This window comes from Taudactylus pleione, unplaced genomic scaffold (assembly GCF_031769625.1).
Source record: "Taudactylus pleione unplaced genomic scaffold, aTauple2 ptg000408l, whole genome shotgun sequence".
In the NCBI taxonomy this organism is placed as follows: Eukaryota; Metazoa; Chordata; class Amphibia; order Anura; family Myobatrachidae; genus Taudactylus; species Taudactylus pleione.
In genome coordinates, this window is record NW_028284810.1 from 7,478,216 (window position 1) to 7,502,293 (window position 24,078).

Below are 24,078 nucleotides of genomic sequence, written 5' to 3' on the forward strand. Positions count from 1 at the left end.
TAATCTATCTAAGCACAGTTTTTACCAAAAAAATGTTTATTGTATAAATTGTTATCTTCAAACAGTTTATCTGTTAGTTATCTGTGAATATAATGAGCACTATAATGAGCAATTCCAAAGGGATTGAGGACGGTATCTGGTCAAAAGGTCGACAGTAACCATGTAGACATGTATAAGGACATCATAATGTAGACAGCACAACCTTGAGGACAACCTATCAAACATAAATTAGATTTTTTTTCCCCCACTTATCTGACTTGTTACATCTCACTTGTTTATTATTACGTGCAAAATAAAATACCTGTACTAGTAATAACCCCCCATTTATGCTTTCTATAACATCACTGTTACCAAGGGGACTGCAATGCTAATACTCAAATGCCGTCATTAATGATCAGGATTCTGCATTGGAGTGATGCAAGATTGAGAAGTTTTTTCCTCTTAAGAAACTTTTGTTTACATAGACTTCCCATATATGGGGTAGTTGCCTCTATGGGACCCTAACCCAGATTACTTAAGCTGAGAATACAGATGGCTTCCACTCAAAGTATTGAAAGACTTAAACCATGGGCATAACTACCATAGGTGCAAGGGGTGCAGCTGCCATGGGGCCCAGGGCTGACGTGGACCCATCTTCCTTGTCACAGTTACTGTACATGTGTTATATACATTTTTCATCATTGGGTGGTACATAGGGGCCCTTACAAACATTTCCTATGGGGCCTTCAAATACCTAGTTACACCCCTGACTTAAACCATCGAGTATTTTTCAATAGATATCCATAAACCTCAAGTGAAGAGTCTTTAATGTACAGTATATATACAGAATGAATACCCCATAGAAGTTACTTTTAATTCCACTGTTATTACAGGACTCCCATGGAGACAGATAGTGTACTATATGCTACAAACTGGCAGAGACAATAACACAAAATTCACTATAAAACATTGCACAGTAATACTTGTCTAATACACAGCTTTGTCTGATTGAAGAATAAGACTGACTTGTTTGGGGCCAGTTAGCATAACTCTAAGTATATGGAAGAGGGGGCGGGATTGGTGGCAACTATACAGCTGAAAGATACAGCATGATGAACTATATGTTCTTATCAAATCTGGGATTTATACAAACTCAGGATTCAGCAACCTTCTGGTCTGATACATTATTATATCTGCTTCAATTTGTGGATGCAACTACATACTTACCTACTCTCCTGGGGCTAAATGACACAAAAACATGTAATTTAGTCCCGCCTCCTCCTCGTGCTCCCGCAATTCGCGGCAGTTTTCCATGATGGGCTTGGCCTAATGACATTGGAACCCGGCCCAGCCCCCCAAAGTGGCTAGTTGTGCCTGTCGGCATCTCCCGGGAGCAGATTATAAATGTCGGCAAGTATATGAACTAATAGTAACTGAGTTTCTTACAGCACATGAATGTTACTGTTCTAACTTTAAATCTTGTTGCAGAAATTTCCCACGACAGATGATCCTGTATACTGCGCAAAGGAATCAAAATAATAGTCTCCACACAGAACACTATAAACCCCAAATATACCTTCAATATATATGTATATGTATATATGGTTAATAGATTAGTCCAATAATCCCAAATTCACAATTGAGTCATATATTCTATTGATTCATCAAGGATGTGCCACCGCCTGACTTATGTAATAGCACAAAAAAGAAAAGAAAGAAGTCTATCTGGCAGTGCACTGGGACTAATTTAAATATAAAATATAAATAATATTCATTAAAAGGACACATGTGCTCCACTAGGACAAAAAAAAACATGAAATATTAAAATGCATGTTTATGTGATGAAAGTGCAAAGTGAATTATATATATGTGAAAACTAAATATATAAATGTGTATCAATAAAATTGATATTAATTCACTATGTTCCACTGTTAATAGTGTATTTATTTCTCTTAGTGGTAAATATGTACTGTATATGCATCAGGGTATAGAAATATCCTGATGGTATCTCTGGCTATAATAAGTCCGTAGGATTAGTTAGTTAGTGGTATGAATGACTGATGTCTTTTTGTAACAATAGTTGCCATTTATACTATGATACTTTTAGTTTACAAGAAACTTGCCAATAAATAGATACAAGTATTCAAGACTGAAACTGTCACAGTTCTTGTAAACCATTAAATATAAAACTACTCCTACGAATTTATTATATCCAGAGTTACCATCAGGATATTTATGTACCCTGATGCATATACATATTTACCAGTAAGAGAAATAAATATGCATGCAACGCAGTTGCTAAATCAGCAGTAATATGTAAATATTTGCATTGCGATCACAGCCTGACATAAAGACGCCCAATTCCCCTTACTCACATCCATATACTTTGACAACATAGTTAAGGCAGGTCAGACCTCACTCAGGAATTGCTTATTTCAGCGCACGCTATGAGTCCTTAGGCGGCGTCTGGTATTGCAGTGCCTAATTTATGCTCGCCCATACAATGGCGTTGAAATGCACTGGCACGTCTGTGTTCGTCCAAACCCTCCCCCCGTCACCACCAACAAATGGCACTTCCTGTCACTCACTCTACCATGGGTCTGCATAGGCTCTGCGACCGCAGTCCCGATCACAGCATCTGGTTCGAGCACGCGCACAATTGCATGCATGTAAGCAACTGCGTTTCTTGATGAATCAGGCCCTGAGAACTCCAGTTTATACTGAAAATAGGAATAATTAACCACATAATTCTTGAACATCTGGTATTCTTAAAGGAACTCTAATTCTGTCCTGTAACTTATGGAATCATTAGCTAAAACCTCCCTCATTATGGTAAACTAAATTAGAGGACAAAAGTATAATACTTTGTTTGGCAAATTAAAGCATATTTTTATTTACAAACATCAGATTCCAGACATAAAATAGTTGCTCATTCCAGACCATGGGGCTTGTGGTTGCTGCAGGAACTCCTGCAAGCCTCTATATTTTTAAAATGGCAAATCAATTTAAAGGCAAAACCAGGTATTGCCCATAAAATGATTGCCGCTTTAAAAATAAGGGAAAACTCGCAAGAGTTCTCGCAGCGTCTGCAAGTCGCAAGTTATTACTTAAGCCCCCATATGTTATTGTTATACATTACTCTTTTGGCCATTGGGAAGGAAGAGACTCCCAACCCAATAGCAATATAAAATGCATGGAAAGAGAATGCGTGAGATTTTTTTATATGGACAAACACATTCCAAGGATGTCTTAAACATTTGAAAACATCAACAAGAAATGTGGTTTCTAAGCAATAATTAATGAATCTGTATATGGGAGAAACATTCTGCTGCTGGCCTTCATTTTCCTAAACTTCTAGCTTCATGGATAATTACAATTTTCTGTATGTTTATATCTGCTTCTCCCTGAATGTTTTGTTGCTGGAGCAGCATAGCATATTACTGTATTTGCCCAATAAATTAGGCTTCTATTTAAATTGGCTGTGTATGTTGTTATTCATCTGCGTTCTTTACAGGTTAATCATTCTTAATCTGTTAGACCAATATTTGTGATAGTTACAGTATATTTGCTAATTCCCAGACGTCACAAAGACCTGCAGTGGATGGGGAAAAACACTTATTAATTATCAGTATCTTCTAGTACTACACATATTACACATTGTACACTTGTCCAGAAGCTGTTACATACTTTAATTGCTCGGACACATATCCTGGATAGAGGTGAAAAGTTTACAAACATTCAAAAAAACCCTATAAAGCATGCTTTACCCTGAGTGTACGCACAATGTGTTGTTTTGTACAGGAACGTTGGTATTTGAGATTGCGAGGGTAAACCATGGGCAATCCTGGGTGCGTGTGTTATGGGAGTGTCGCGGGTGTGTCACTGAAAGGGGCTGCGTTCTCAGATGCAGAGCCGCAGCCACAGGTGTCATGTACAGACGGAGACACTGTACATGCCATAGGAATAGTGCAAATGTCGATGGTGCACGTGGTGTTGCGCCGATGGTGGCATGTCAAGAATCACTGGTAGTGTTGTAACGTGCAGAGATGCTGAAAGTGGGCATTTCAGTGCTTGCACATTCAGGTGCATGCTAGTACATGAGGAGGAGGTTGAAAGTAGTATTTGCATATTATTGCCACCACGACGCTCTATTCATGTGCATCAGCTTCTGCAACTACATGGACTGCACCTCTGAATCAGGCCTAGAGTGTGATACAGTTTCCATGTCAGTCCATCCCTTGGAGTATACAAGTAAAAAATCCAATAATAAGTGATAGTGTTGCCAATAAAAAGATGCAAAGCACAAATCATTGCTGGTCAGCTGGTCCCAGCACTAACCCAGCCCACTGTATACCAAATGTACTGAACAAGCTATACAGGGAAGAGAGAAACAAAATGAGCGGTTAAAGGGCCCTGTCCAAATATGTGTCAGTATACTATACAGTATGTTTATTGTTGTATTGTAATAGTACTTATTTTTCATTATTAAATGGAACGATAGAATAAGTTACTTTTTAAATACACTTTAATAATAATGGTAATAAACAATCTCAACTGGTAATTACAATGATACTAGGAAACAATCTGATGACGTTTCTTTATACTCACATTTCTGTTTTCCAGAAAAGTCCCAATAAATGGCAGAGGCTTAGGACCGGGTATCCCATGTTTTAGGAACACTCTATAAGGTATCACAGCATAGCTGGAAAGAGCACAAAACCATTGAGGCATATATACGGTATGTGATGCTATATACTATTGTATGTATTATAACTCTACACCACTGTTTCATAATTAACAGTGATATACGTTCACTGGTAACATGCCAGGTATAATTATTATACTTGGCATGTTACCAGTGAACGTATATCACTGTAATATGTCATGTTAATTAAGCATAAAATGAAATATCAGTATCTGTAATTATAAGCAACTTCACATATTACAAGAAAAAAAATGCACTTATTTTGCGCTATGACACAAATGCTGCTCCTCAAATAGAACCCCTGTTAGTGGGAACAAATAATCCAAGAATACAAAAATGTTTTGAGGCGCAAATCTTATAAATGTAATGAACATCAATTAGAAATAGAGGGTTTCAGACATATCGTAGTTTGGATTTCAAACCAATAAATTGTCCAATATAATTCCTTTATAGGAAAATTGCATTCATGATAGTTCACTTTTCTTCTTTATTAGACTGGACCAACTTCAATGTGGATGTAAGTAAATTCCATAGGCTCCAAATTAATCTAAAAAAGACCCACTCACCAAAAATACACCCAAAACAAGATGGCCCAATGGCCTACTGTTAGATCAGAGAAACAATTCATTTATTAAAATTTCTTGTCAATTTGACAAGAAATTTTTTTTCATATATAAAAATGCTTACACAATTTCTTCAATGATTTTTACAGAAAGAGACAGTAAATCCTGCACTTAATCTCTAGGGGCCAGAATCACAATATGTAGGTTTCTCCCTTCTGATAATCAAAACAGTTCAAAACCCTACAGGCTTGTTACATAAGGATGTGCTACATATTGCACATTGGTCCAGCCAGATTGCTGAGATCCTTGGTGGGCTGTATGATCCGGGCACACAGGATTGTTGGCCTGGAGTCAGTGGGTCATATGAGTTTAGAAAGAGGACATATGTAAAGGTATGTGTGGACTGTGTAGATGGGAGGTAATTGGGCAATCTTAATTTGTGGATACATGTAGATTAAATAAACGTAAATTTATATATAAATTGGTCTTGTGTAGCTGACTTACTTGTTTATTACCAAGTTTCAATGGCAAAGATTTTCTATCGCTACTATGAGCTATCAAAAATAAGTTAATGTTGCTATTTACTAAGAATATGTTGCCAAGGCAACAGTGATATGGGTGCCTAGTCACATGTGCGTGGAGTGAATGCCCAGACTTCCGCTCCAGTTCCACATTTGAATATGTTCACTTGGTGATTTTTAAATGCAGTTTGCATTTAACATTTATAAAATGTACATAGATGTGTCTGAATTGGAAATCATTGTTTCTGCTGCTGATGATATCAGTTGAGTAGCATTCCATTGTCTTCCAGTAGCATGTTTTTAGAATGCGACTTGTGCTATTATTATGCATTGTATAAGGAGGCATACAGTGACCACTATAATGATAAAAAATAATGCAATTAAAAGGCCAGTGGGAATAAGCACCCCTAAGTGAGGGTTAGGGTTAGGGGGAGAGGTAGGGTTAGCATCACTTACCTAAATCCGCTATCGGGATCTTCACCCCTGCCGGGCTTCCAGCATCGGGATTTGAACTGCCGGCCATGCGGCCGGTGGTAATACATCCTGATTCCGTCTGCACACTGTAATAATTAATTTGGGCTTATCATATATTAGGCCCATTCAACTTGGGCAATATTTCAAAAATGGGGGTGCAGCCTTAAATCAACCAAATTAAGCTATAACGTAAAGAGTAAAATGAGCTAGGGGTTGTATTGGATGGGCTCACAGAGAGAATATAAGATATTCTAAAATTAAATTTTTAAATCAATTTTTATTAAAATAGTCCCAATCTTTGGGAAGATACAGTGAAATATAGAGGTTAAAAACTAGACATACATGCAAAATATGTGCAGAAAGATAGAAATGATGTGAGTATTATTAAAAAGTGGGATCCACTAGTTAGTCTTGATTAATATTGGATACTGCCCTGTAGCACAATAAATCACAGATGAAGGTGGTATATATAAAGATCTAACTTAATACCACGATATAGACAGGATGATTGTCAACTGAAATGATTAATACAATTCGCCAAATATTGGCTTGTGATTCCTGTCTACAAGAAAACAGCAGCTCGGCACACCTCCTCTACCATTGGATGGGGTCCCGATCATATGATCGGGACTTGTGTATAGATTCTATCTGAGTAGGCTGCATCAGACGGTAGGACATGTGATCTCTGATGCAGCAATGACACACTAAAGGAGCATACACACTAGATGATATGCTCCCTGAGCGATATCGTCTAGTGTGTCCCCGGCAGGGTGTGCTCAATGTCGTTAATGACATTGAGCACACCCGCTGAACGATATCATTAATGATATCGTTCAGCGACGGGCTCTCTCCCCCAGTGACATTGGCCCTCATTCAGAGCCGTACGCTCTGAGCAGAGCGCATGCTCTGAATGAGGGCTGGCCTCCATGAAAATGGAGCGTCCTTCTGGACGCTCGTATAGCTGTGGGTCACCACCCACAGGCTATACGAGCGTGTATTTTGATGGCCGCGATGGTCGAGACCATCGCGACCATCGAAATTGCGAGCCGGAGCCTGCGGTTGAGGTTTTCAACCGCAAGCTCCGGAGTGATTTTGGCTCTATCAGAGCCAAAATCACTCCCACTGACATCACTAGTGATGTCAGTGGGCCGGCTTTTGACGGGAGGCGTTCCCGTGGGAACTCCCCCGTCAGGGAGGCACGCCCCCGGCACGCCTACCAAAGGGGGCGTGCTGTCAATCAACATTGACAGCACGCCCCCTTTGATCGGACACAACGAGCGAAGGACTTTCCTTCGCTCGTCGCGTCTGGCGCATGCGCACGACGGAGCTCCCTCCGTCGTGCGCATGCTCAGTCCAGAACATCGACCCACTTGCGAGCGGACAGCCGCTCGCGAGTGGGTCTGAATCAGGCCCATTGTCAGGTTGGCCTGCATGTTTACCCGATGAACGATAATGATGAATGACCCGCAGTAACGCGCGTCGTCGTTATCGTTCATCATCTTAAGTGTTAAAAATTTACGATAAAGTGGATGACTGAACGATAACGGTATCGTTATCATTCAGTCGTCCACTTTAATCGCCAAGTGTGTACGCACCTTAAGGCTCCTATTGGCTGATGATCGCATGTGACATGAGGCAACACTCCGATTGGCGTTTTGCCTTTTGTTAAATACCCTTCTGAGCTGGACAATTGGGTTCAGCCTTGACAAAGCTGTCAAGCTGGCATGTCAGCGGGTCCACTGTGTGATCTGAAATATGATGTATATCAACTACCTGTACTAGTTTATTAAATGTATACTGACAATGAGGTGGCTCGAGCTGTGAGTTTCACAGCATAGTAAAATAAGACTGACATCGTGCAGCACTGTTAGTAACGAGTAGGATCCTGTTATATGGCGTGTGACTTATTAAACTCAGTGATAACAGCACAGCATGGTAATTCCACCATGTGGCAGCACATGAAGCTTTTTACATCCATTTCCTATTGAATATATGAACATTCCCTAATCAAATGTTATTAGTCTGAAGGGATACAATACACCTATACTGTGATAATATATGGAGATATCTGAACCCTGAATGAATTTAATAATATTATCAGAAATCAAGCCACTAGGGACGAATGTAATAAACAATTAAATTATTTATATATTTTTTGTCATCCACCTTTAAAGGTGCATACACATGTAATGATTTTGTAACCAACAATTTTCTGTCAGATTATCTGTCAGATTTTCCCTTGAAAAAGTGATTTTTTTTTGAAGTGTAATGAATGATTTTTACAACGATGAACGAAAAATGTTCTTTCCCTTAATGAAAATCGTTATGTTGGACAGTCTGAAATGGACGATGAACTGCAAACTACAAACGGGAGCGCGCTTGAACGATTATCATTCATCGTTATAACTCAGACATCGTTAACGACAAATCGTTAAAAAAATAACAATATCGTCCAACCTGGATGATATTGTCCAGGTTACATAGGGACCCATGATTGTTGATCGCGGGTCGTTGGCCCGTCGTTGGTGGGTTGGTGGTATGCTGGATGATCGATATCGATCATCCAGCACACCGGGAAGGTGCAGGGAGATCAGTCAGCAATATCGTTATCGCTGACTGATTGTCCCGTGTGTAAGCACCATTAGACTGCTACACTTTAGAAACATATTTGAATTAAGTAGCTCGAGCTGTGAGTTCTACAGTACAATAAATAAGATGAATATCTTGCAGCACTGCTAATTATGAGCAGGATCTTATTATATGGGGTGATAATCATTAAATTAAGTGATAGCAGCACAGTATGGCAATTACACTGTAGGAATCTTCCCTAATTAAGTGTCATTACTTTAAAGGGAAACAACATAATAATACGAGTGTCAAATACAGTTAAATTAACACTATAATCTATTATTTTTGGTGTTATTACATAGCTTACTGTGTACTGCTTTAGATGTCAACCCTAACAGGATGAATTAGGTGATAATAGTAACTGCTGATAATAGTAATGAATATAACATTACCACTACTAGGTATTTATTAACGACCCCTCTGAGAGTATCACATGTGTAACATCCATAAATCCAATTCAAGTGTCTTATGAATTCACTTATAATTAGTGGATGTAGATGAATTACAATTGTTCTTGTAGATGTAGACAGGAATCACAAGCCAATATTAGGCAAATTGTAATAATCATTTCAGTTGACAAACATCCTGGCTATAACGTAGTATTAAGTTAGATCTTTATATATACCACCTTCATCTGTGATTTTTTGTGCTACAGGGCAGTATCCAATATTAATCTAACTAACTAGTGGATCCCGCTTTTTAATAATACTTACTCACATCATTTCTATCTTTCTGCACATATTTTGCATGTATGTCTAGTTTTTAACCTCTATATTTCACTGCAGAAATCAAACATCTACAAAATGTTTGTGCAGTGAGCGCTCAATCCTATGAAGTCTAGTGATCTGACTTGGTGCATGTGCATATGATTGACAATAGACTTACTAAAAATTGGTTGTCATCAGAAAATGGTCTATATTAAATGTCACAATATGCAATCTATAATATACAGTATGCGAGCAACAAGGTATAATTCAAATGAGTTTTAATCCCACATATAAAAAGTGGGTATGTTCACATCGGGAACTGGCACAAAAAATATATAAATTACAGTAATGACAAAATGATACCACACACCGGGGTGCAGGTGAATTACATATGGGGCATAGGAATATTGCAAATGTCAAGGGATGAGTTCAGTTGGGAGAAAAAAAAAACGGGAACAACAGATTCCACTTGAAATGGCCCAGTCCCTGGTCCTGAATGCACATCAATCCACAATAACAGTGTAAACTTCTGATCCTCTTGTGATATGTTCAATTTAAAACAGCCGATGTGTATAGTCAAATTAGTACAGTAGTAACATCACTGGCCACGGTTCTGCAGTAACCGTAACCCACACACAGCCAACTTCACTGCTGACCGGATTGTAATCGGGGTCCCCCAGAGCACAATGGAGAGAGCCTCGCCAGCCCAGATCCAGTGACCGGGCGCTATCAGTCTACCTAAAGCATGGCAGCAGGGATGAAGGTACCGCTACCTATGTTGTGGCCGACGGTGCTCTATGGTCCCACGTGCTGGTCTGGTCCTACTGACCGCGGACACCACCTAGTCGCAGGAGCAGAAGTATTCTACGTCGGCAGACAGGTGGATCGGCCGCTGGGAAGACAAGTACACAGCGGGGATCTCTTACCGGTGGGTGCGGCTGCTCAAGCTGCTGGGGTCGGGGGTTCCTCCGAGCATGGTCCGGAAAACTAGTGGCGGCAGGAGTGCGGCATGCTGTTCTTCTTCTCCTCCGGGTCCCACACGATCTGAGATAATGGCTTGTGTTTAGAAGTAATGTCTGGGTGTCTCCAACGCGTTTCGGCCGGCACTTACGACTTTTTTCAAGGATAATATGCTGGTAATATAGTGTCTGTATTTGAAACGAGGCTGAAGTTGGCTTCTTATTCGGCCAGCTTCTTATTCATTTCTTATTCACTTCTTATTCATTTCTTATTCACTTCTTATTCAAGCTCCAGCTTCTTATTCAGAAAATGTTACATTAAAATATTTAAATAAAGTTAAATCACTAAACTAACACTATGTAAACAAAGAATTATGTCCCTTACACAGTCTACAATTATTATTTTCCTGGCACAATAAGGATTTGGGCATGAAAACGGCAGTAAAGCGGGCACAGGCACTATATTTTGTCATTCTGAATAAGAAGCTGTAGTTGTGCAGGGGTTAACTAGTTTTGGTCATCAAATGTTACACTTGAAATCCACAGAGGGTGGTCTGGTACATATGACCCACTTGTCATTTGCCTTGACCAACAAGGATTTTGGCATGAATAGGGCAGTAAACGGGCACAGGCTCCAGAATTTGTAATTTTGAATAAGAAGCTGTAGTTGTGCAGGGGTTAACTAGCTTCGGTCTTCAAATGTTACACTTGAAATCCACAGAGGGTGGTCTGGTACATATCACCCACTTGTCATTTGCCTTGACCAACAAGGATTTTGGCATGAATAGGGCAGTAAACGGGCACAGGCTCCAGAATTTTTAATTTTGAATAAGAAGCTGTAGTTGTGCAGGGGTTAACTAGGTTCGGTCATCAAATGTTACACTTGAAACCCACAGAAGGTGGTCTGGTACATATGACCCACTTGTCATTTGCCATGACCAACAAGGATTTTGGCATGAATAGGGCAGTAAAGCGGGCACAGGCACCAGATTATCTAATTTTCAATAAGAAGCTGTAGTTGTACAGGAGTTAACTAGCTTCGGTCATCAAATGTTACACTTGAAACCCACAGAGGGTGGTCTGGTACATATGACCCACTTGTCATTTGTCTTGACCAACAAGGATTTTGGAATGAATAGGGCAGTAAACGGGCACAGGCTCCAGAATTTGTAATTTTGAAAAAGAAGCTGTAGTTCTGCAGGGGTTAACTAGCTTCGGTCATCAAATGTTACACTTGAAACCCACAGAGGGTGGTCTGGTACATATGACCCACTTGTCATTTGCCTTGACCAACAAGGATTTTGGCATGAATAGGGCAGTAAAGCGGGCACAGGCACCAGATTATCTCATTTTGAATAAGAAGCTGTAGTTGTGCAGGGGTTAAATAGCTTCGGTCATCAAATGTTACACTTGAAACCCACAGAGGGTGGTCTGATCTGGTACATATGACCCACTTGTCATTTATCTTGACCAACAAGGATTTTGGCATGAATAGGGCAGTAAACGGGCACAGGCTCCAGAATTTGTCATTTTGAATAAGAAGCTGTAGTTGTGCAGGGGTTAACTAGCTTCGGTCATCAAATGTTACACTTGAAACCAACAGAGGGTGGTCTGGTACATATGAGCCACTTGTCATTTGCCTTGACCAACAAGGATTTTGGCATGAATAGGGCAGTAAAGCGGGCACAGGCACCAGATTATCTCATTTTGAATAAGAAGCTGTAGTTGTGCAGGGGTTAACTAGCTTCGGTCATCAAATGTTACACTTGAAACCCACAGAGGGTGGTCTGGTACATATCACCCACTTGTTATTTGCCTTGACCAACAAGGATTTTGGCATTAATAGGGCAGTAAACGGGCACAGGCTCCAGAATTTGTCATTTTGAATAAGAAGCTGTAGTTGTGCAGGGGTTAACTAGCTTCGGTCATCAAATGTTACACTTGAAACCCACAGAGGGTGGTCTGGTACATATGACCCACTTGGCATTTGCCTTGACCAACATGGATTTTGGCATGAATAGGGCAGTAAAGCGGGCACAGGCACCAGATTATCTCATTTTGAATAAGAAGCTGTAGTTGTGCAGGGGTTAACTAGCTTCGGTCATCAAATGTTAATCTTGAAACCCACAGAGGGTGGTCTGGTACATATCACCCACTTGTCATTTGTCTTGACCAACAAGGATTTTGGCATGAATATCCATAAACGGGTACAGGCTGCAGAATTTGTAATTTTGAATAAGAAGCTGTAGTTGTGCAGGGGTTAACTAGCTTCGGTCATCAAATGTTACACTTGAAACCCACAGAGGGTGGTCTGGTACATATGACCCACTTGTCATTTGTCTTGACCAACAAGGATTTTGGCATGAATAGGGCAGTAAAGCGGGCACAGGCACCAGATTATCTCATTTTGAATAAGAAGCTGTAGTTGTGCAGGGGTTAACTAGCTTCGATCATCAAATGTTACACTTGAAACCCACAGAGGGTGGTCTGGTACATATCAGCCACTTGTTATTTGCCTTGACCAACAATGATTTTGGCATTAATAGGGCAGTAAACGGGCACAGGCTCCAGAATTTGTCATTTTGAATAAGAAGCTGTAGTTGTGCAGGGGTTAACTAGCTTCGGTCATCAAATAATACACTTGAAACCCACAGAGGGTGGTCTGGTACATATGACCCACTTGTCATTTGCCTTGACCAACATGGATTTTGGCATGAATAGGGCAGTAAAGCGGGCACAGGCACCAGATTATCTCATTTTGAATATGAAGCTGTAGTTGTGCAGGGGTTAACTAGCTTCGGTCATCAAATGTTAATCTTGAAACCCACAGAGGGTGGTCTGGTACATATCACCCACTTGTCATTTGTCTTGACCAACAAGGATTTTGGCATGAATATCCATAAACGGGCACAGGCTGCAGAATTTGTAATTTTGAATAAGAAGCTGTAGTTGTGCAGGGGTTAACTAGCTTCGGTCATCAAATGTTACACTTGAAACCCACAGAGGGTGGTCTGGTACATATCACCCACTTGTCATTTGCCTTGACCAACAAGGATTTTGGCATGAATAGGGCAGTAAAGCGGGCACAGAATCCAGAATTTGTAATTTTGATTAAGAAGCTGTAGTTGTGCAGGGGTTAACTAGCTTCAGTCATCAAATTTTACACTTGAAACCCACAGAGGGTGGTCTGGTACATATGACCCACTTGTCATTTGTCTTGAGCAACAAGGATTTTGGCATGAATAGGGCAGTAAACGGGCACAGGCTCCAGAATTTGTAATTTTGAATAAGAAGCTGTAGTTGTGCAGGGGTTAACTAGCTTCGGTCATCAAATGTTACACTAGAAACCCACAGAGGGTGGTCTGGTACATATCACCCACTTGTCATTTGCCTTGAGCAACAAGGATTTTGGCATGAATAGGGCAGTAAAGCGGGCACAGGCACCATATTTTGTCATTTTGAATAAGAAGCTGTAGCTGTGGAGGGGTTAACTAGCTTCAGTTATCAAATGTTACACTTGGATCCCACAGAGGGTGATCTGGTACATATAACCCACTTGTCATTTGTCTTGACCAACAAGGATTTTGGCATGAATAGGGCAGTAAACGGGCACAGGCTCCAGAATTTGTAATTTTGAATAAGAAGCTGTAGTTGTGCAGGGGTTAACTAGCTTCGGTCATCAAATGTTACACTAGAAACCCACAGAGGGTGGCCTGGTCCATATGAACCACTTGTCATTTGCCTTGACCAACAAGGATTTTGGCATGAATAGGGCAGTAAAGCGGGCACAGGCACCAGATTATCTCATTTTGAATAAGAAGCTGTAGTTTTGCAGGGGTTAACTAGCTTCGGTCATCAAATGTTACACTTGAAACCCACAGAGGGTGGTCTGGTACATATGACCCACTTGTCATTTGTCTTGACCAGCAAGGATTTTGGCATGAATAGGGCAGTAAACGGGCACAGGCTCCAGAATTTGTAATTTTGAATAAGAAGCTGTAGTTGTGCAGGGGTTAAATAGCTTCGGTCATCAAATGTTACACTTGAAACCCACAGAGGGTGGTCCGGTAGATATGACCCACTTGTCATTTGTCTTGACCAACAAGGATTTTGGCTTGAATAGGGCAGTAAAGCGGGCACAGGCACCAGATTATCTCATTTTGAATAAGAAGCTGTAGTTGTGCAGGGGTTTACTAGCCTCGGTCATCAAATGTTACACTTGAAACCCACAGAGGGTGGTCTGGTACATATCACCCACTTGTCATTTGCCTTGACCAACAAGGATTTTGGCATGAATAGGGCAGTAAACGGGCACAGGCTCCAGAATTTGTAATTTTGAATAAGAAGCTGTAGTTGTGCAGGGGTTAACTAGCTTCAGTCATCAAATGTTACACTTGGATCCCACAGAGGGTGATCTGGTACATATAACCCACTTGCCATTTGCTTTGACCAACAAGGATTTTGGCATGAATAGGGCAGTAAAGCGGGCACAGGCACCAGATTATCTCATTTTGAATAAGAAGCTACACGGCTTCACTATACTGACTTCTTTCTTTAGTGTTTTCCACACACACTGGCATCACAAGGGGGGTGCGGGCAGGGCCGGTTCTAGATATTGTGGAGCTTAGGGCCAACTTTTAGTTGACATCTTTTTTTTAGAAGACGTTCCTCAGCTTGCACTGAAAGTGCATGCGCTTCCGGATAGGGGGTGTGTCGTTGCGGATCATCCCCAATTCATCACACTGTAGGGCGTGCCCAGCACTTACGAAGGTGCTGGTCTTCCCCTCAAGCTCTCCCCTCATGGCGATTAATTGCCATGTGCAGTAATGCCCTTTATAACACATAATTCCACACACAGTAATGCCCTTTATAAACACATTATGCCACATGCAGTAATGCCCTGTATAACACATTATGCCACATGCAGTATTGGCTTTTATAACACATTATGCCACATGCAGTAATGCCCTGTTTAACACATTATGCCACACGCAGTAAGAATTTGTATAACACATTATGCCACACGCAGTAATGCCCTGTATAATACATTATGTCACACGCAGTAATGCCCTGTATAATACATTATGTCACATGCAGTAATGCCCTGTATAATACATTGTGCCACACACAGTTATGCCCTCTATAATACAGTATCCCCAATTCAAATTACGCCACACATTAGTCCCTTATTCATGTTATGACACACAGTGGTGCCCCTTTTACACAATGCTCAAATTAGTGCCCCTTATACACAAGGTCCACAGTACTGAGTAGTAGTGCCCCTAATACAATGCCCACAGTAGTGGTGCCCCTTATAGAATGCTCACAGCAGTGGTGTCTCTTACACAATGGCCCCAGTATTTGTGCTCCCCATGCAGTGCCCTCAGTAGTACCCACAGTGTTAATGCCCCCAATGGTAAAGTACCCTATAGTAGTGCCTCCATTGGTAATGCCCCCAATAGTGGTGCCCCCTATAGTAGTGCCCACATTAGTAGTGCCCCCAGTAATAATGCCCCCTGTTGTAGTGCCCACAGTAGGAATGCCCACTATAGTAGTGCCCACAGTTGTAATGCCCCCATTAGTGCCCCCTATAGTAGTGCCCCCAGTAGTAATGCCCCCTTATAGACATGACCCCAGTAGTAATGTCCCCAGTAGTAATGCCCCTTTATAGACATGCCCCCAGTAGTAATGCCCCCTTATAGACATGCCCCCAGTAGTAATGCCCCCTTATAGACATGCCCCCAGTAGTAATGCCCCATGTCTCTCTTCTGAAAAATAAAACATACAAACATAATACTTACCTTAGGCCCCACTCCTGCGTCCGCTGCCGTCTGGTCCGACCGCGGCTCCACCACAGATCTATGGGAGAGATGTCATGACGTCCCTCCCATAGTGCTCTCTGCTGGAGCCGGAGCTCAGGAGTGAGCTCCGGTTCCACGGTTCTATGGGAGAGACTTCATGACGTTAGGACGTCCCTCCCATAGTGCTCTATGCGGGAGCCGGAGCTCTGGAGTGAGCTTCGACTGCCGCTGCAGAGAGGGAGCCGGGTGCCCGCTGATAACAAATATCAACGCGGGGGTGACTGGCGCTGTTTTTTTTTTATTTTTCTTATTGGATTTTTATTTTTGCCCTCCTGGGGAATCAGTGGTGCCCTCTAGGGGCCGGCGCTCTGGGCGACTGCCCTGTTAGCCCGCCCCTAGAACCGCCACTGGGGGCGGGCGGCACTGGGTGACACCATCCGAAGGGTTTGACACCAAAATAGCAGAGCTGCTCTGCTATTTTGGTGTCACCCCGTCGGATGGTGTCACCGTGATGCCAGGACGCGGAGAGAGGCAGGGAGAGAATGTGGCCTGCCCCAACAGCTGCAGGAGCACTGGGGAAGCCCACTGTGTGACGAGAACTGGAGGCGGTAACGCACCCAAGATCGGCTCACATAAGGGGTGTCGCTTCACGGGCGAGGTCACGCCCCTTCCTGCGAAGCCACGCCCCTTCCATGAGCACATGCCTATGGCGCGCAAGAGTACTCAGAGCATCCGCACCAGGTGACACCAAGGTAGGTGACGCCTCTGACCACACACACCAACTTGACTACTCATACATACATCAGCACCCTGCCAACAGCAATACAGGGTGGATGTAGTGCACTCCATATCACCATGCTACACCTATGCTCCCCAACAATGCATCTACACCAATAATGCAATAATTGTTACAGGACAAGGCAATAATGCAGTTACAAAACATTACCATAATCACAAACAGGTACCTTACTACAGCCTACCTTTTAATGGAGGCCTGATTGTAGTAGCTGAGATGATGAGGTAACAAGGTTACAAACCTCAATACATTGTTATCAAATCAGAACAACAGTACTACAGGGCTTAATCATCTTCTGCTGCCTCAGGCCTAGTGCCTGCCTTCTAGGGGATCAATGACACCTAACAATGGGTTAATGATGTGGATCCCAAATTAACCCTATAGGGCCTAATGCCCCTTATACCTTGTGGGACTAGTGCCCTCTCTGGCTCAGGCTTATTGTCCGCCTAACAAAGGCCGTCCCTGCTGGTTAGGGCTTAACACCCACAGTGGCCATGGGCCTAATGTCTGACAATTAAAATAGCATGCAATTGAATGAAAATACAATGCAATTAGATTTACCAGTCCAGTAGTCTTTGGCTGAACTAAGCCTAGTTCATCCACAATTACTATGTGTTCTTCACCCGAGGTGGGTCGACTCCCACGATCTCAGTGCTTCCTGTAGTCTTCACCTTGAGCTGGCAAACTCCCACTGCCACAGCAGTCTTCATCCAGGTAGCAGTGACCAAGGTCCAGGGGAATAACTATGGTGTTTGGCAACCAGGCAAGATGAGAAGTTGGCACCTCACTTATTTATGTGACCTGGGCCTATTGCCCAGGGTCAATTATAGCCTTAGGAGCACGGGCCTAATGCCCGCCTATTTGTGCCACTAGCTTAAGGCCTCATGACCCTTACGTGCCTACTGCCTAACAATCTGATGGTCTAGGGAGGGGTTAATGATGGTAAGGCCTCAAAGAGGGTGTACCTGTCGGGTGGGAGAGGATGCAGTGAGGATCTTCATTCGCTCTTTTACTTCCCAACCACTGCAGTACTCTCCGGTCCTCAGCCGCATTTTCTGTCGCTGGCCCATTCTGGCCAGTAGCGGCGCTGTCAGATCTCTTCTCTATTGAGCCCAGTGTCTCCTAGCGTCTTCTGCAGCCGTTGGAGCTCTTCTCTTTTGAGCCCGGTGTCTTCTGGACTCTTCCACGGCCGCTGGAGCTCTTCACCCATTTCCGCCAAATTGACTCTTCCTCCCAGAGACATCTGACGCTAGACGCCACGGGCGTAGCCAGCCATGATGCGGCTTACAACGAATGGCTCACTGTGGCCGATTTCTATTGGCTGCCGGTGCACGCCGTGATTGGCTCAGATTGTCAAAATTGTCACCACTGTGATTGGCTCAAATTCAAATTGTCACCCCTCTTCAATGGCCGGCGGTCAATGAGCTGCACTCAGCTATTAGCTGGCGCCACATGTCAGCCGCTGCTGGGCCTTAACCGGCAATGAAAACAGACATACTGGGCCTGATTCAGAGCCGGACACTCTGACCAGAGCGCTCGCTCTGAATCAGGGCCCTCCTACCTAACATTGGAGCGGCCTCCTGGACGCTCGCATAGCTGTGGGTTACCACCCACAGCTTATGCGAGCGTCCATGATGATGGTCGCGATGGTCAAGACCATCGCGACCATCGGGCTTGCGACGAGACCCTGCGGTAGAGTCTCGCTGCCACAAGCCCAGGAGTGATTTTGGCTCTATCAGAGCCAAAATCACTCCCTTTGACATCACTAGTGATGTCAGTGGGGCCGGACCCAGACGGTAGGCGTTCCCATGGGAACGCCTCCGTCTGGCAGCCACGCCCCCGGCACGCCCACTCACCATCGACAGCACGCCCCCTTTGGTGCAAGACCCCGAGCGACGGATTCCCCGTCGCTCGCCGGGTCTCGCGCATGCGCACGACGGAGCTCCCTCCGTCGAGCGCATGCGCCCTTAGGCACCATCGGACACTTATGTGTCCTGCTGGGGATACATCTCACCGGACTGCAGGACTAAGGTGCTGGGATCAAGCATTTGGTCACAGCACTGGCAGTGGCTTAACTAGGGTATATGGAGCCCAGGACAAGTTTAAAATGGACCCCCCCTATGTGTGTGTGACAAAAAATGGGCGTGGACACTTAAAAATAGGGAGTGTCAACATGACACACATCCCTATCTCGTCACTCTGAACATTTCTTTCCATTCCATATGCACCTTAATGCAGTGCCCCTTATACACCCCCCCCTCTGCAGTGCCCCCAGTAGTGGTCCCTCTTATGCAGGCCCCCAGTAGTACCCCTTATACAGTACCCCAAGTATACAATGTCCCCAGTAGTGATCCCTCTTATGCAGGCCCTTCGTAGTGCCCCTTATACAGTACCCCTAGTAGTGGTCCCCCTTATGCAGTCACCCATTAGTTCCCATTATACGGTGCCCCCAGTAGTGATCCCCCATATGCAGTGCCCCTTACACAGTTCCCACTGTCGTAGTCCTTCTTATGCAGCCCGCCATAAGTTCCCCTTATACGGTGCCCCCAGTAGTGGTCCCCCTTATGCAGATCACAGTAGTGGTCCCACTTATGCAGGCCCTCAGTAGTGATCCCCCTATCCAGTAATAGTCCCCAGTACAGCCCCCCCGATGCAGTGCCCCAAATAGTAGTTACCTCCATATGTTAGTAGTAGTCCCTAGTAGAGGTCACCTCCCCCCCTGATGCAGTACCCCCATTAGACAAACACACAAGTAAAAAAAAAAAAAAAGTAACTTGAATCCCCGCTCCTGCTCACGCCGCCGTCCACACCACCGCAGTCCTCCCGGGCTGGCGCACTCTGCATTATGGGAGAGATGTCATGACATCTCTCCCATAACTCACTACAGGAGCTGGAAGGCGGAGCTCATGAGTGAGCTCCAGCCCAGCTCTTGCAGTGGGCGCAGCAGCAGACAATGAGAGTCTGTCTGACTCTCATAGGCTGCTGTAAATGCACTGGCGGCTCTATGGGCTATCCTGAGCCCGCCTCCCACCCTTCGCCTGGCGCTATTAGGTAAGCGATCAGGGGGAGAGAAGGGGCGTGGCTGTGCAGCACAGGACAGTGCTGGGCGCAGGGAAGCCTAACGCCGGTCCTGAGTAAATGCTGACCGCACTCAGGAGCTCACTCAGAGCCACTCGCGAGCGCACAGCGATCGCAAGCAGCTCGATGTTTGCATATGCACTGCGTCCAGCAGGTGTATGTGCGAGACCAACTGAGCGACTGAAGGTCAGTTGCTGCGTGGCTCACAACAAGACGGGACGGCTGTCGATGTTGATTGACAGCTCGCCCTGTTTTGTGGGCAGACAAACGCATGCGTGCCCTTAGGAACGTCTGGCATTTTTAGGAGGGGTTACTGACATCACTAGTGATGTCAGTAGTGGACTTCCTGCTCTATTAGAGCAGGAAGTACACTCGGGCTTGCGGCAGCTAGACCCTACCCCAGGGTCTCGTCACAAGCCCGACCGTCATGATAATTATGACTGTCTCCAGCCCGCTCGCACAAGCTGTGGATGGTCACCCACAGCTTTGCAAGCGGCCGGAGATAAAAAAAAAAAAACACCTGCCCACATGCAGAGCGAGTGGCCGCCAGCAGCGACCAACTCTGAATGAGCTCCTCACTGCGGTCGACACTACACTGTTTAACTAGGATGGGCCAGTACCGTGGCCGGCGGTGCGGGGGCGTCACCGGCCCTGCCCTAGTTAAGCTACTGAGCACTGGACATCGCCCTGGACATCAGCTCCCCCCTCTGCCGGGCCTGTCAGATGGTGCCCAGGGCAAGGTGCCCCACACGCACCCCCTTATTACACCACTACCGGTGTACCAGCTTTCTGAGAGATTCCAGAAACATACTGAATAGTCTGGGGCTGGTTAATGTGATGGCAGGAGGACACCACGCTAAGTGTATCTCCCTGCTATAGTGTTACCCCCTCCTCCCTATAACCAGCCTTGTGCTGGATAATGTGATGGCAGGAGGACACCACGCTAAGTGTGTCTCCCTGCTATAGTGTTACCCCCTTCCTCCCTATAACCAACCTAGTGCTGGTTATCGGAAGGAAAGGTGAACCCCACACAGATTTTTTTTCCTGTATTCCAATACCAGACCATGCTCAGAAGTTTAGGGAAAGACCCCAATAGTCAAATTTGTTGACCAACGCTATTTAACCCTTGAAAAACTACAGGTAATTATTCAAAATTAAGAAACCTGGTGCATGTGCCCACATTACTGCCCTATTTATGCCCAAATCCTTGCTGGTCAAGGCAAATGGCAAGTGGGTTATATGTACTAGACCACCCTCTGTGGGTTTCAAGTGTAACATTTGATGACCGAAGCTAGTTAACCCCTGCACAACTACAGCTTCTTATTCAAAATTACAAATTCTGCAGCCTGTGCCCGTTTACTGCCCTATTCATGCCAAAATCCTTGTTGGTCAAGACAAATGACAAGTGGGTCATATGTACCAGACCACCCTCTGTGGGTTTCAAGTGTAACATTTGATGACCGCAGCTAGTTAACACCTGCAAAACTACAGCTTCTTATTCAAAATGAGATAATCTGGTGCCTGTGTTCCCGTTTACTGCCCTATTCATGCCAAAATCCTTGTTGGTCAAGGCAAATGACAAGTGGGTCATATGGACCAGACCACCCTCTGTGGGTTTCAAGTGTAACATTTGATGACCGAAGCTAGTTAACCCCTGCACAACTACAGCTTCTTATTCAAAATGAGATAATCTGGTGCCTGTGCCCGCTTTACTGCCCTATTCATGCCAAAATCCTTGTTGGTCAAGGCAAATGACAAGTGGGTCATATGCACAAGACCACCCTCTGTGGGTTTCAAGTGTAACATTTGATTACCGAAGCTAGTTAACCCCTGCACAACTACAGCTTCTTATTCAAAATTACAAATTCTGGAGCCTGTGCCCGTTTACTGCCCTATTAATGCCAAAATCCTTGTTGGTCAAGGCAAATGACAAATGGGTCATATGTACCAGACCACCCACTGTGGGTTTCAAGTGTAACATTTGATGACCGAAGCTAGTGAACCCCTGCACAACTACAGATTCTTATTCAAAATTACAAATTCTGGAGCCTGTGCCCGTTTACTGCCCTATTCATGCCAAAATCCTTGTTGGTCAAGACAAATGACAATTGGGTCATATGTACCAGACCACCCTCTGTGGGTTTCAAGTGTAACATTTGATGACCGAAGCTAGTTAACCCCTGCACAACTACAGCTTCTTATTCAAAATGAGATAATCTGGAGCCTGTGCCCGCTTTACTGCCCTATTCATGCCAAAATCCTTGTTGGTCAAGGCAAATGACAAGTGGGTCATATGTACCAGACCACCCTCTGTGGGTTTCAAGTGTAACATTTGATGACCGAAGCTAGTTAACCCCTGCACAACTACAGCTTCTTATTCAAAATTACAAATTCTGGAGCCTGTGCCCGTTTACTGCCCTATTCATGCCAAAATCCTTGTTGGTCAAGACAAATGACAAGTGGGTCATATGTACCAGACCACCCTCTGTGGGTTTCAAGTGTAACATTTGATGACCGAAGCTGGTTAACCCCTGCAAAACTACAGCTTCTTATTCAAAATGAGATAATCTGGTGCCTGTGCCCGTTTACTGCCCTATTCATTCCAAAATCCTTGTTGGTCAAGGCAAATGACAAGTGGGTCATATGTACCAGACCACCCTCTGTGGATTTCAAGTGTAACATTTGATGACCGAAGCTAGTTAACCCCTGCACAACTACAGCTTCTTATTCAAAATTACAAATTCTGGAGCCTGTGCCCGTTTACTGCCCTATTCATGCCAAAATCCTTGTTGGTCAAGGCAAATGACAAGTGGGTGATATGTACAAGACCACCCTCTGTGGGTTTCAAGTGTAACATTTGATGACCGAAGCTAGTTAACCCCTGCACAACTACAGCTTCTTATTCAAAATGAGATAATCTGGTGCCTGTGCCCGCTTTACTGCCCTATTCTTGCCAAAATCCTTGTTGGTCGAGGCAAATGACAAGTGGGTCATATGTACCAAACCACCCTCTGTGGGTTTCAAGTGTAACATTTGATGACTGAAGCTAGTTAACCCCTGCACAACTACAGCTTCTTATTCAAAATTACAAATTCTGGAGCCTGTGCCCGTTTACTGCCCTATTCATGCCAAAATCCTTGTTGGTCAAGACAAATGACAAGTGGGTGATATGTACCAGACCACCCTCTGTGGGTTTCAATTGTAACATTTGATGACCGAAGCTAGTTAACCCCTGCACAACTACAGCTTCTTATTCAAAATGAGATAATCTGGTGCCTGTGCCCGCTTTACTGCCCTATTCATGTCAAAATCCTTGTTGGTCAAGGCAAATGACAAGTGGGTCATATGTACCAGACCACCCTCTGTGGGTTTCAAGTGTAACATTTGATGACCGAAGCTAGTTAACCCCTGCACAACTACAGCTTCTTATTCAAAATTACAAATTCTGGAGCCTGTGCCCGTTTACTGCCCTATTCATGCCAAAATCCTTGTTGGTCAAGGCAAATGACAAGTGGGTCGTATGTACCAGACCACCCTCTGTGGATTTCAAGTGTAACTATTACGTAGTGGGATTCAATATGAGGGGAATAAATCAGGAGAACAGAGAATAAAAACAAATACAACTAATGAAATGGGTCTAGATGTATAAAAAATTGGATAGTATATACCTTAGTAAAAATAAAATAAGAATGAAGCTAAATATAAAACCACCTATGAGACTATTAATGAAAATAATAATAATAGTAATAGGTAGGAAAATAACATAAAGTGAAATACAGTAAAAACAGATTGTACATCTAAAAAATGTGAATCTGGTCAAATGAATAGCATGGTACTATTCCTCAACATCCTGGACAGGTCTCAAAG

At 43.8% G+C, this 24,078-nt stretch overlaps 1 protein-coding gene across 1 annotated transcript in view; it reads right to left on the bottom strand.

The window, feature by feature from the left end:
• LOC148506301 (cytochrome P450 3A12-like) overlaps positions 1 to 24,078 on the bottom strand; it is a 58,629-nt gene that overhangs the window by 29,170 nt on the left and 5,381 nt on the right. Inside the window, exon 2 of the mRNA XM_088446949.1 lies at positions 4,588 to 4,681. Within this exon, the coding sequence (XP_088303075.1) occupies positions 4,588 to 4,681 (94 nt within the window). The remainder of the gene's footprint in view (positions 1 to 4,587; positions 4,682 to 24,078) is intronic.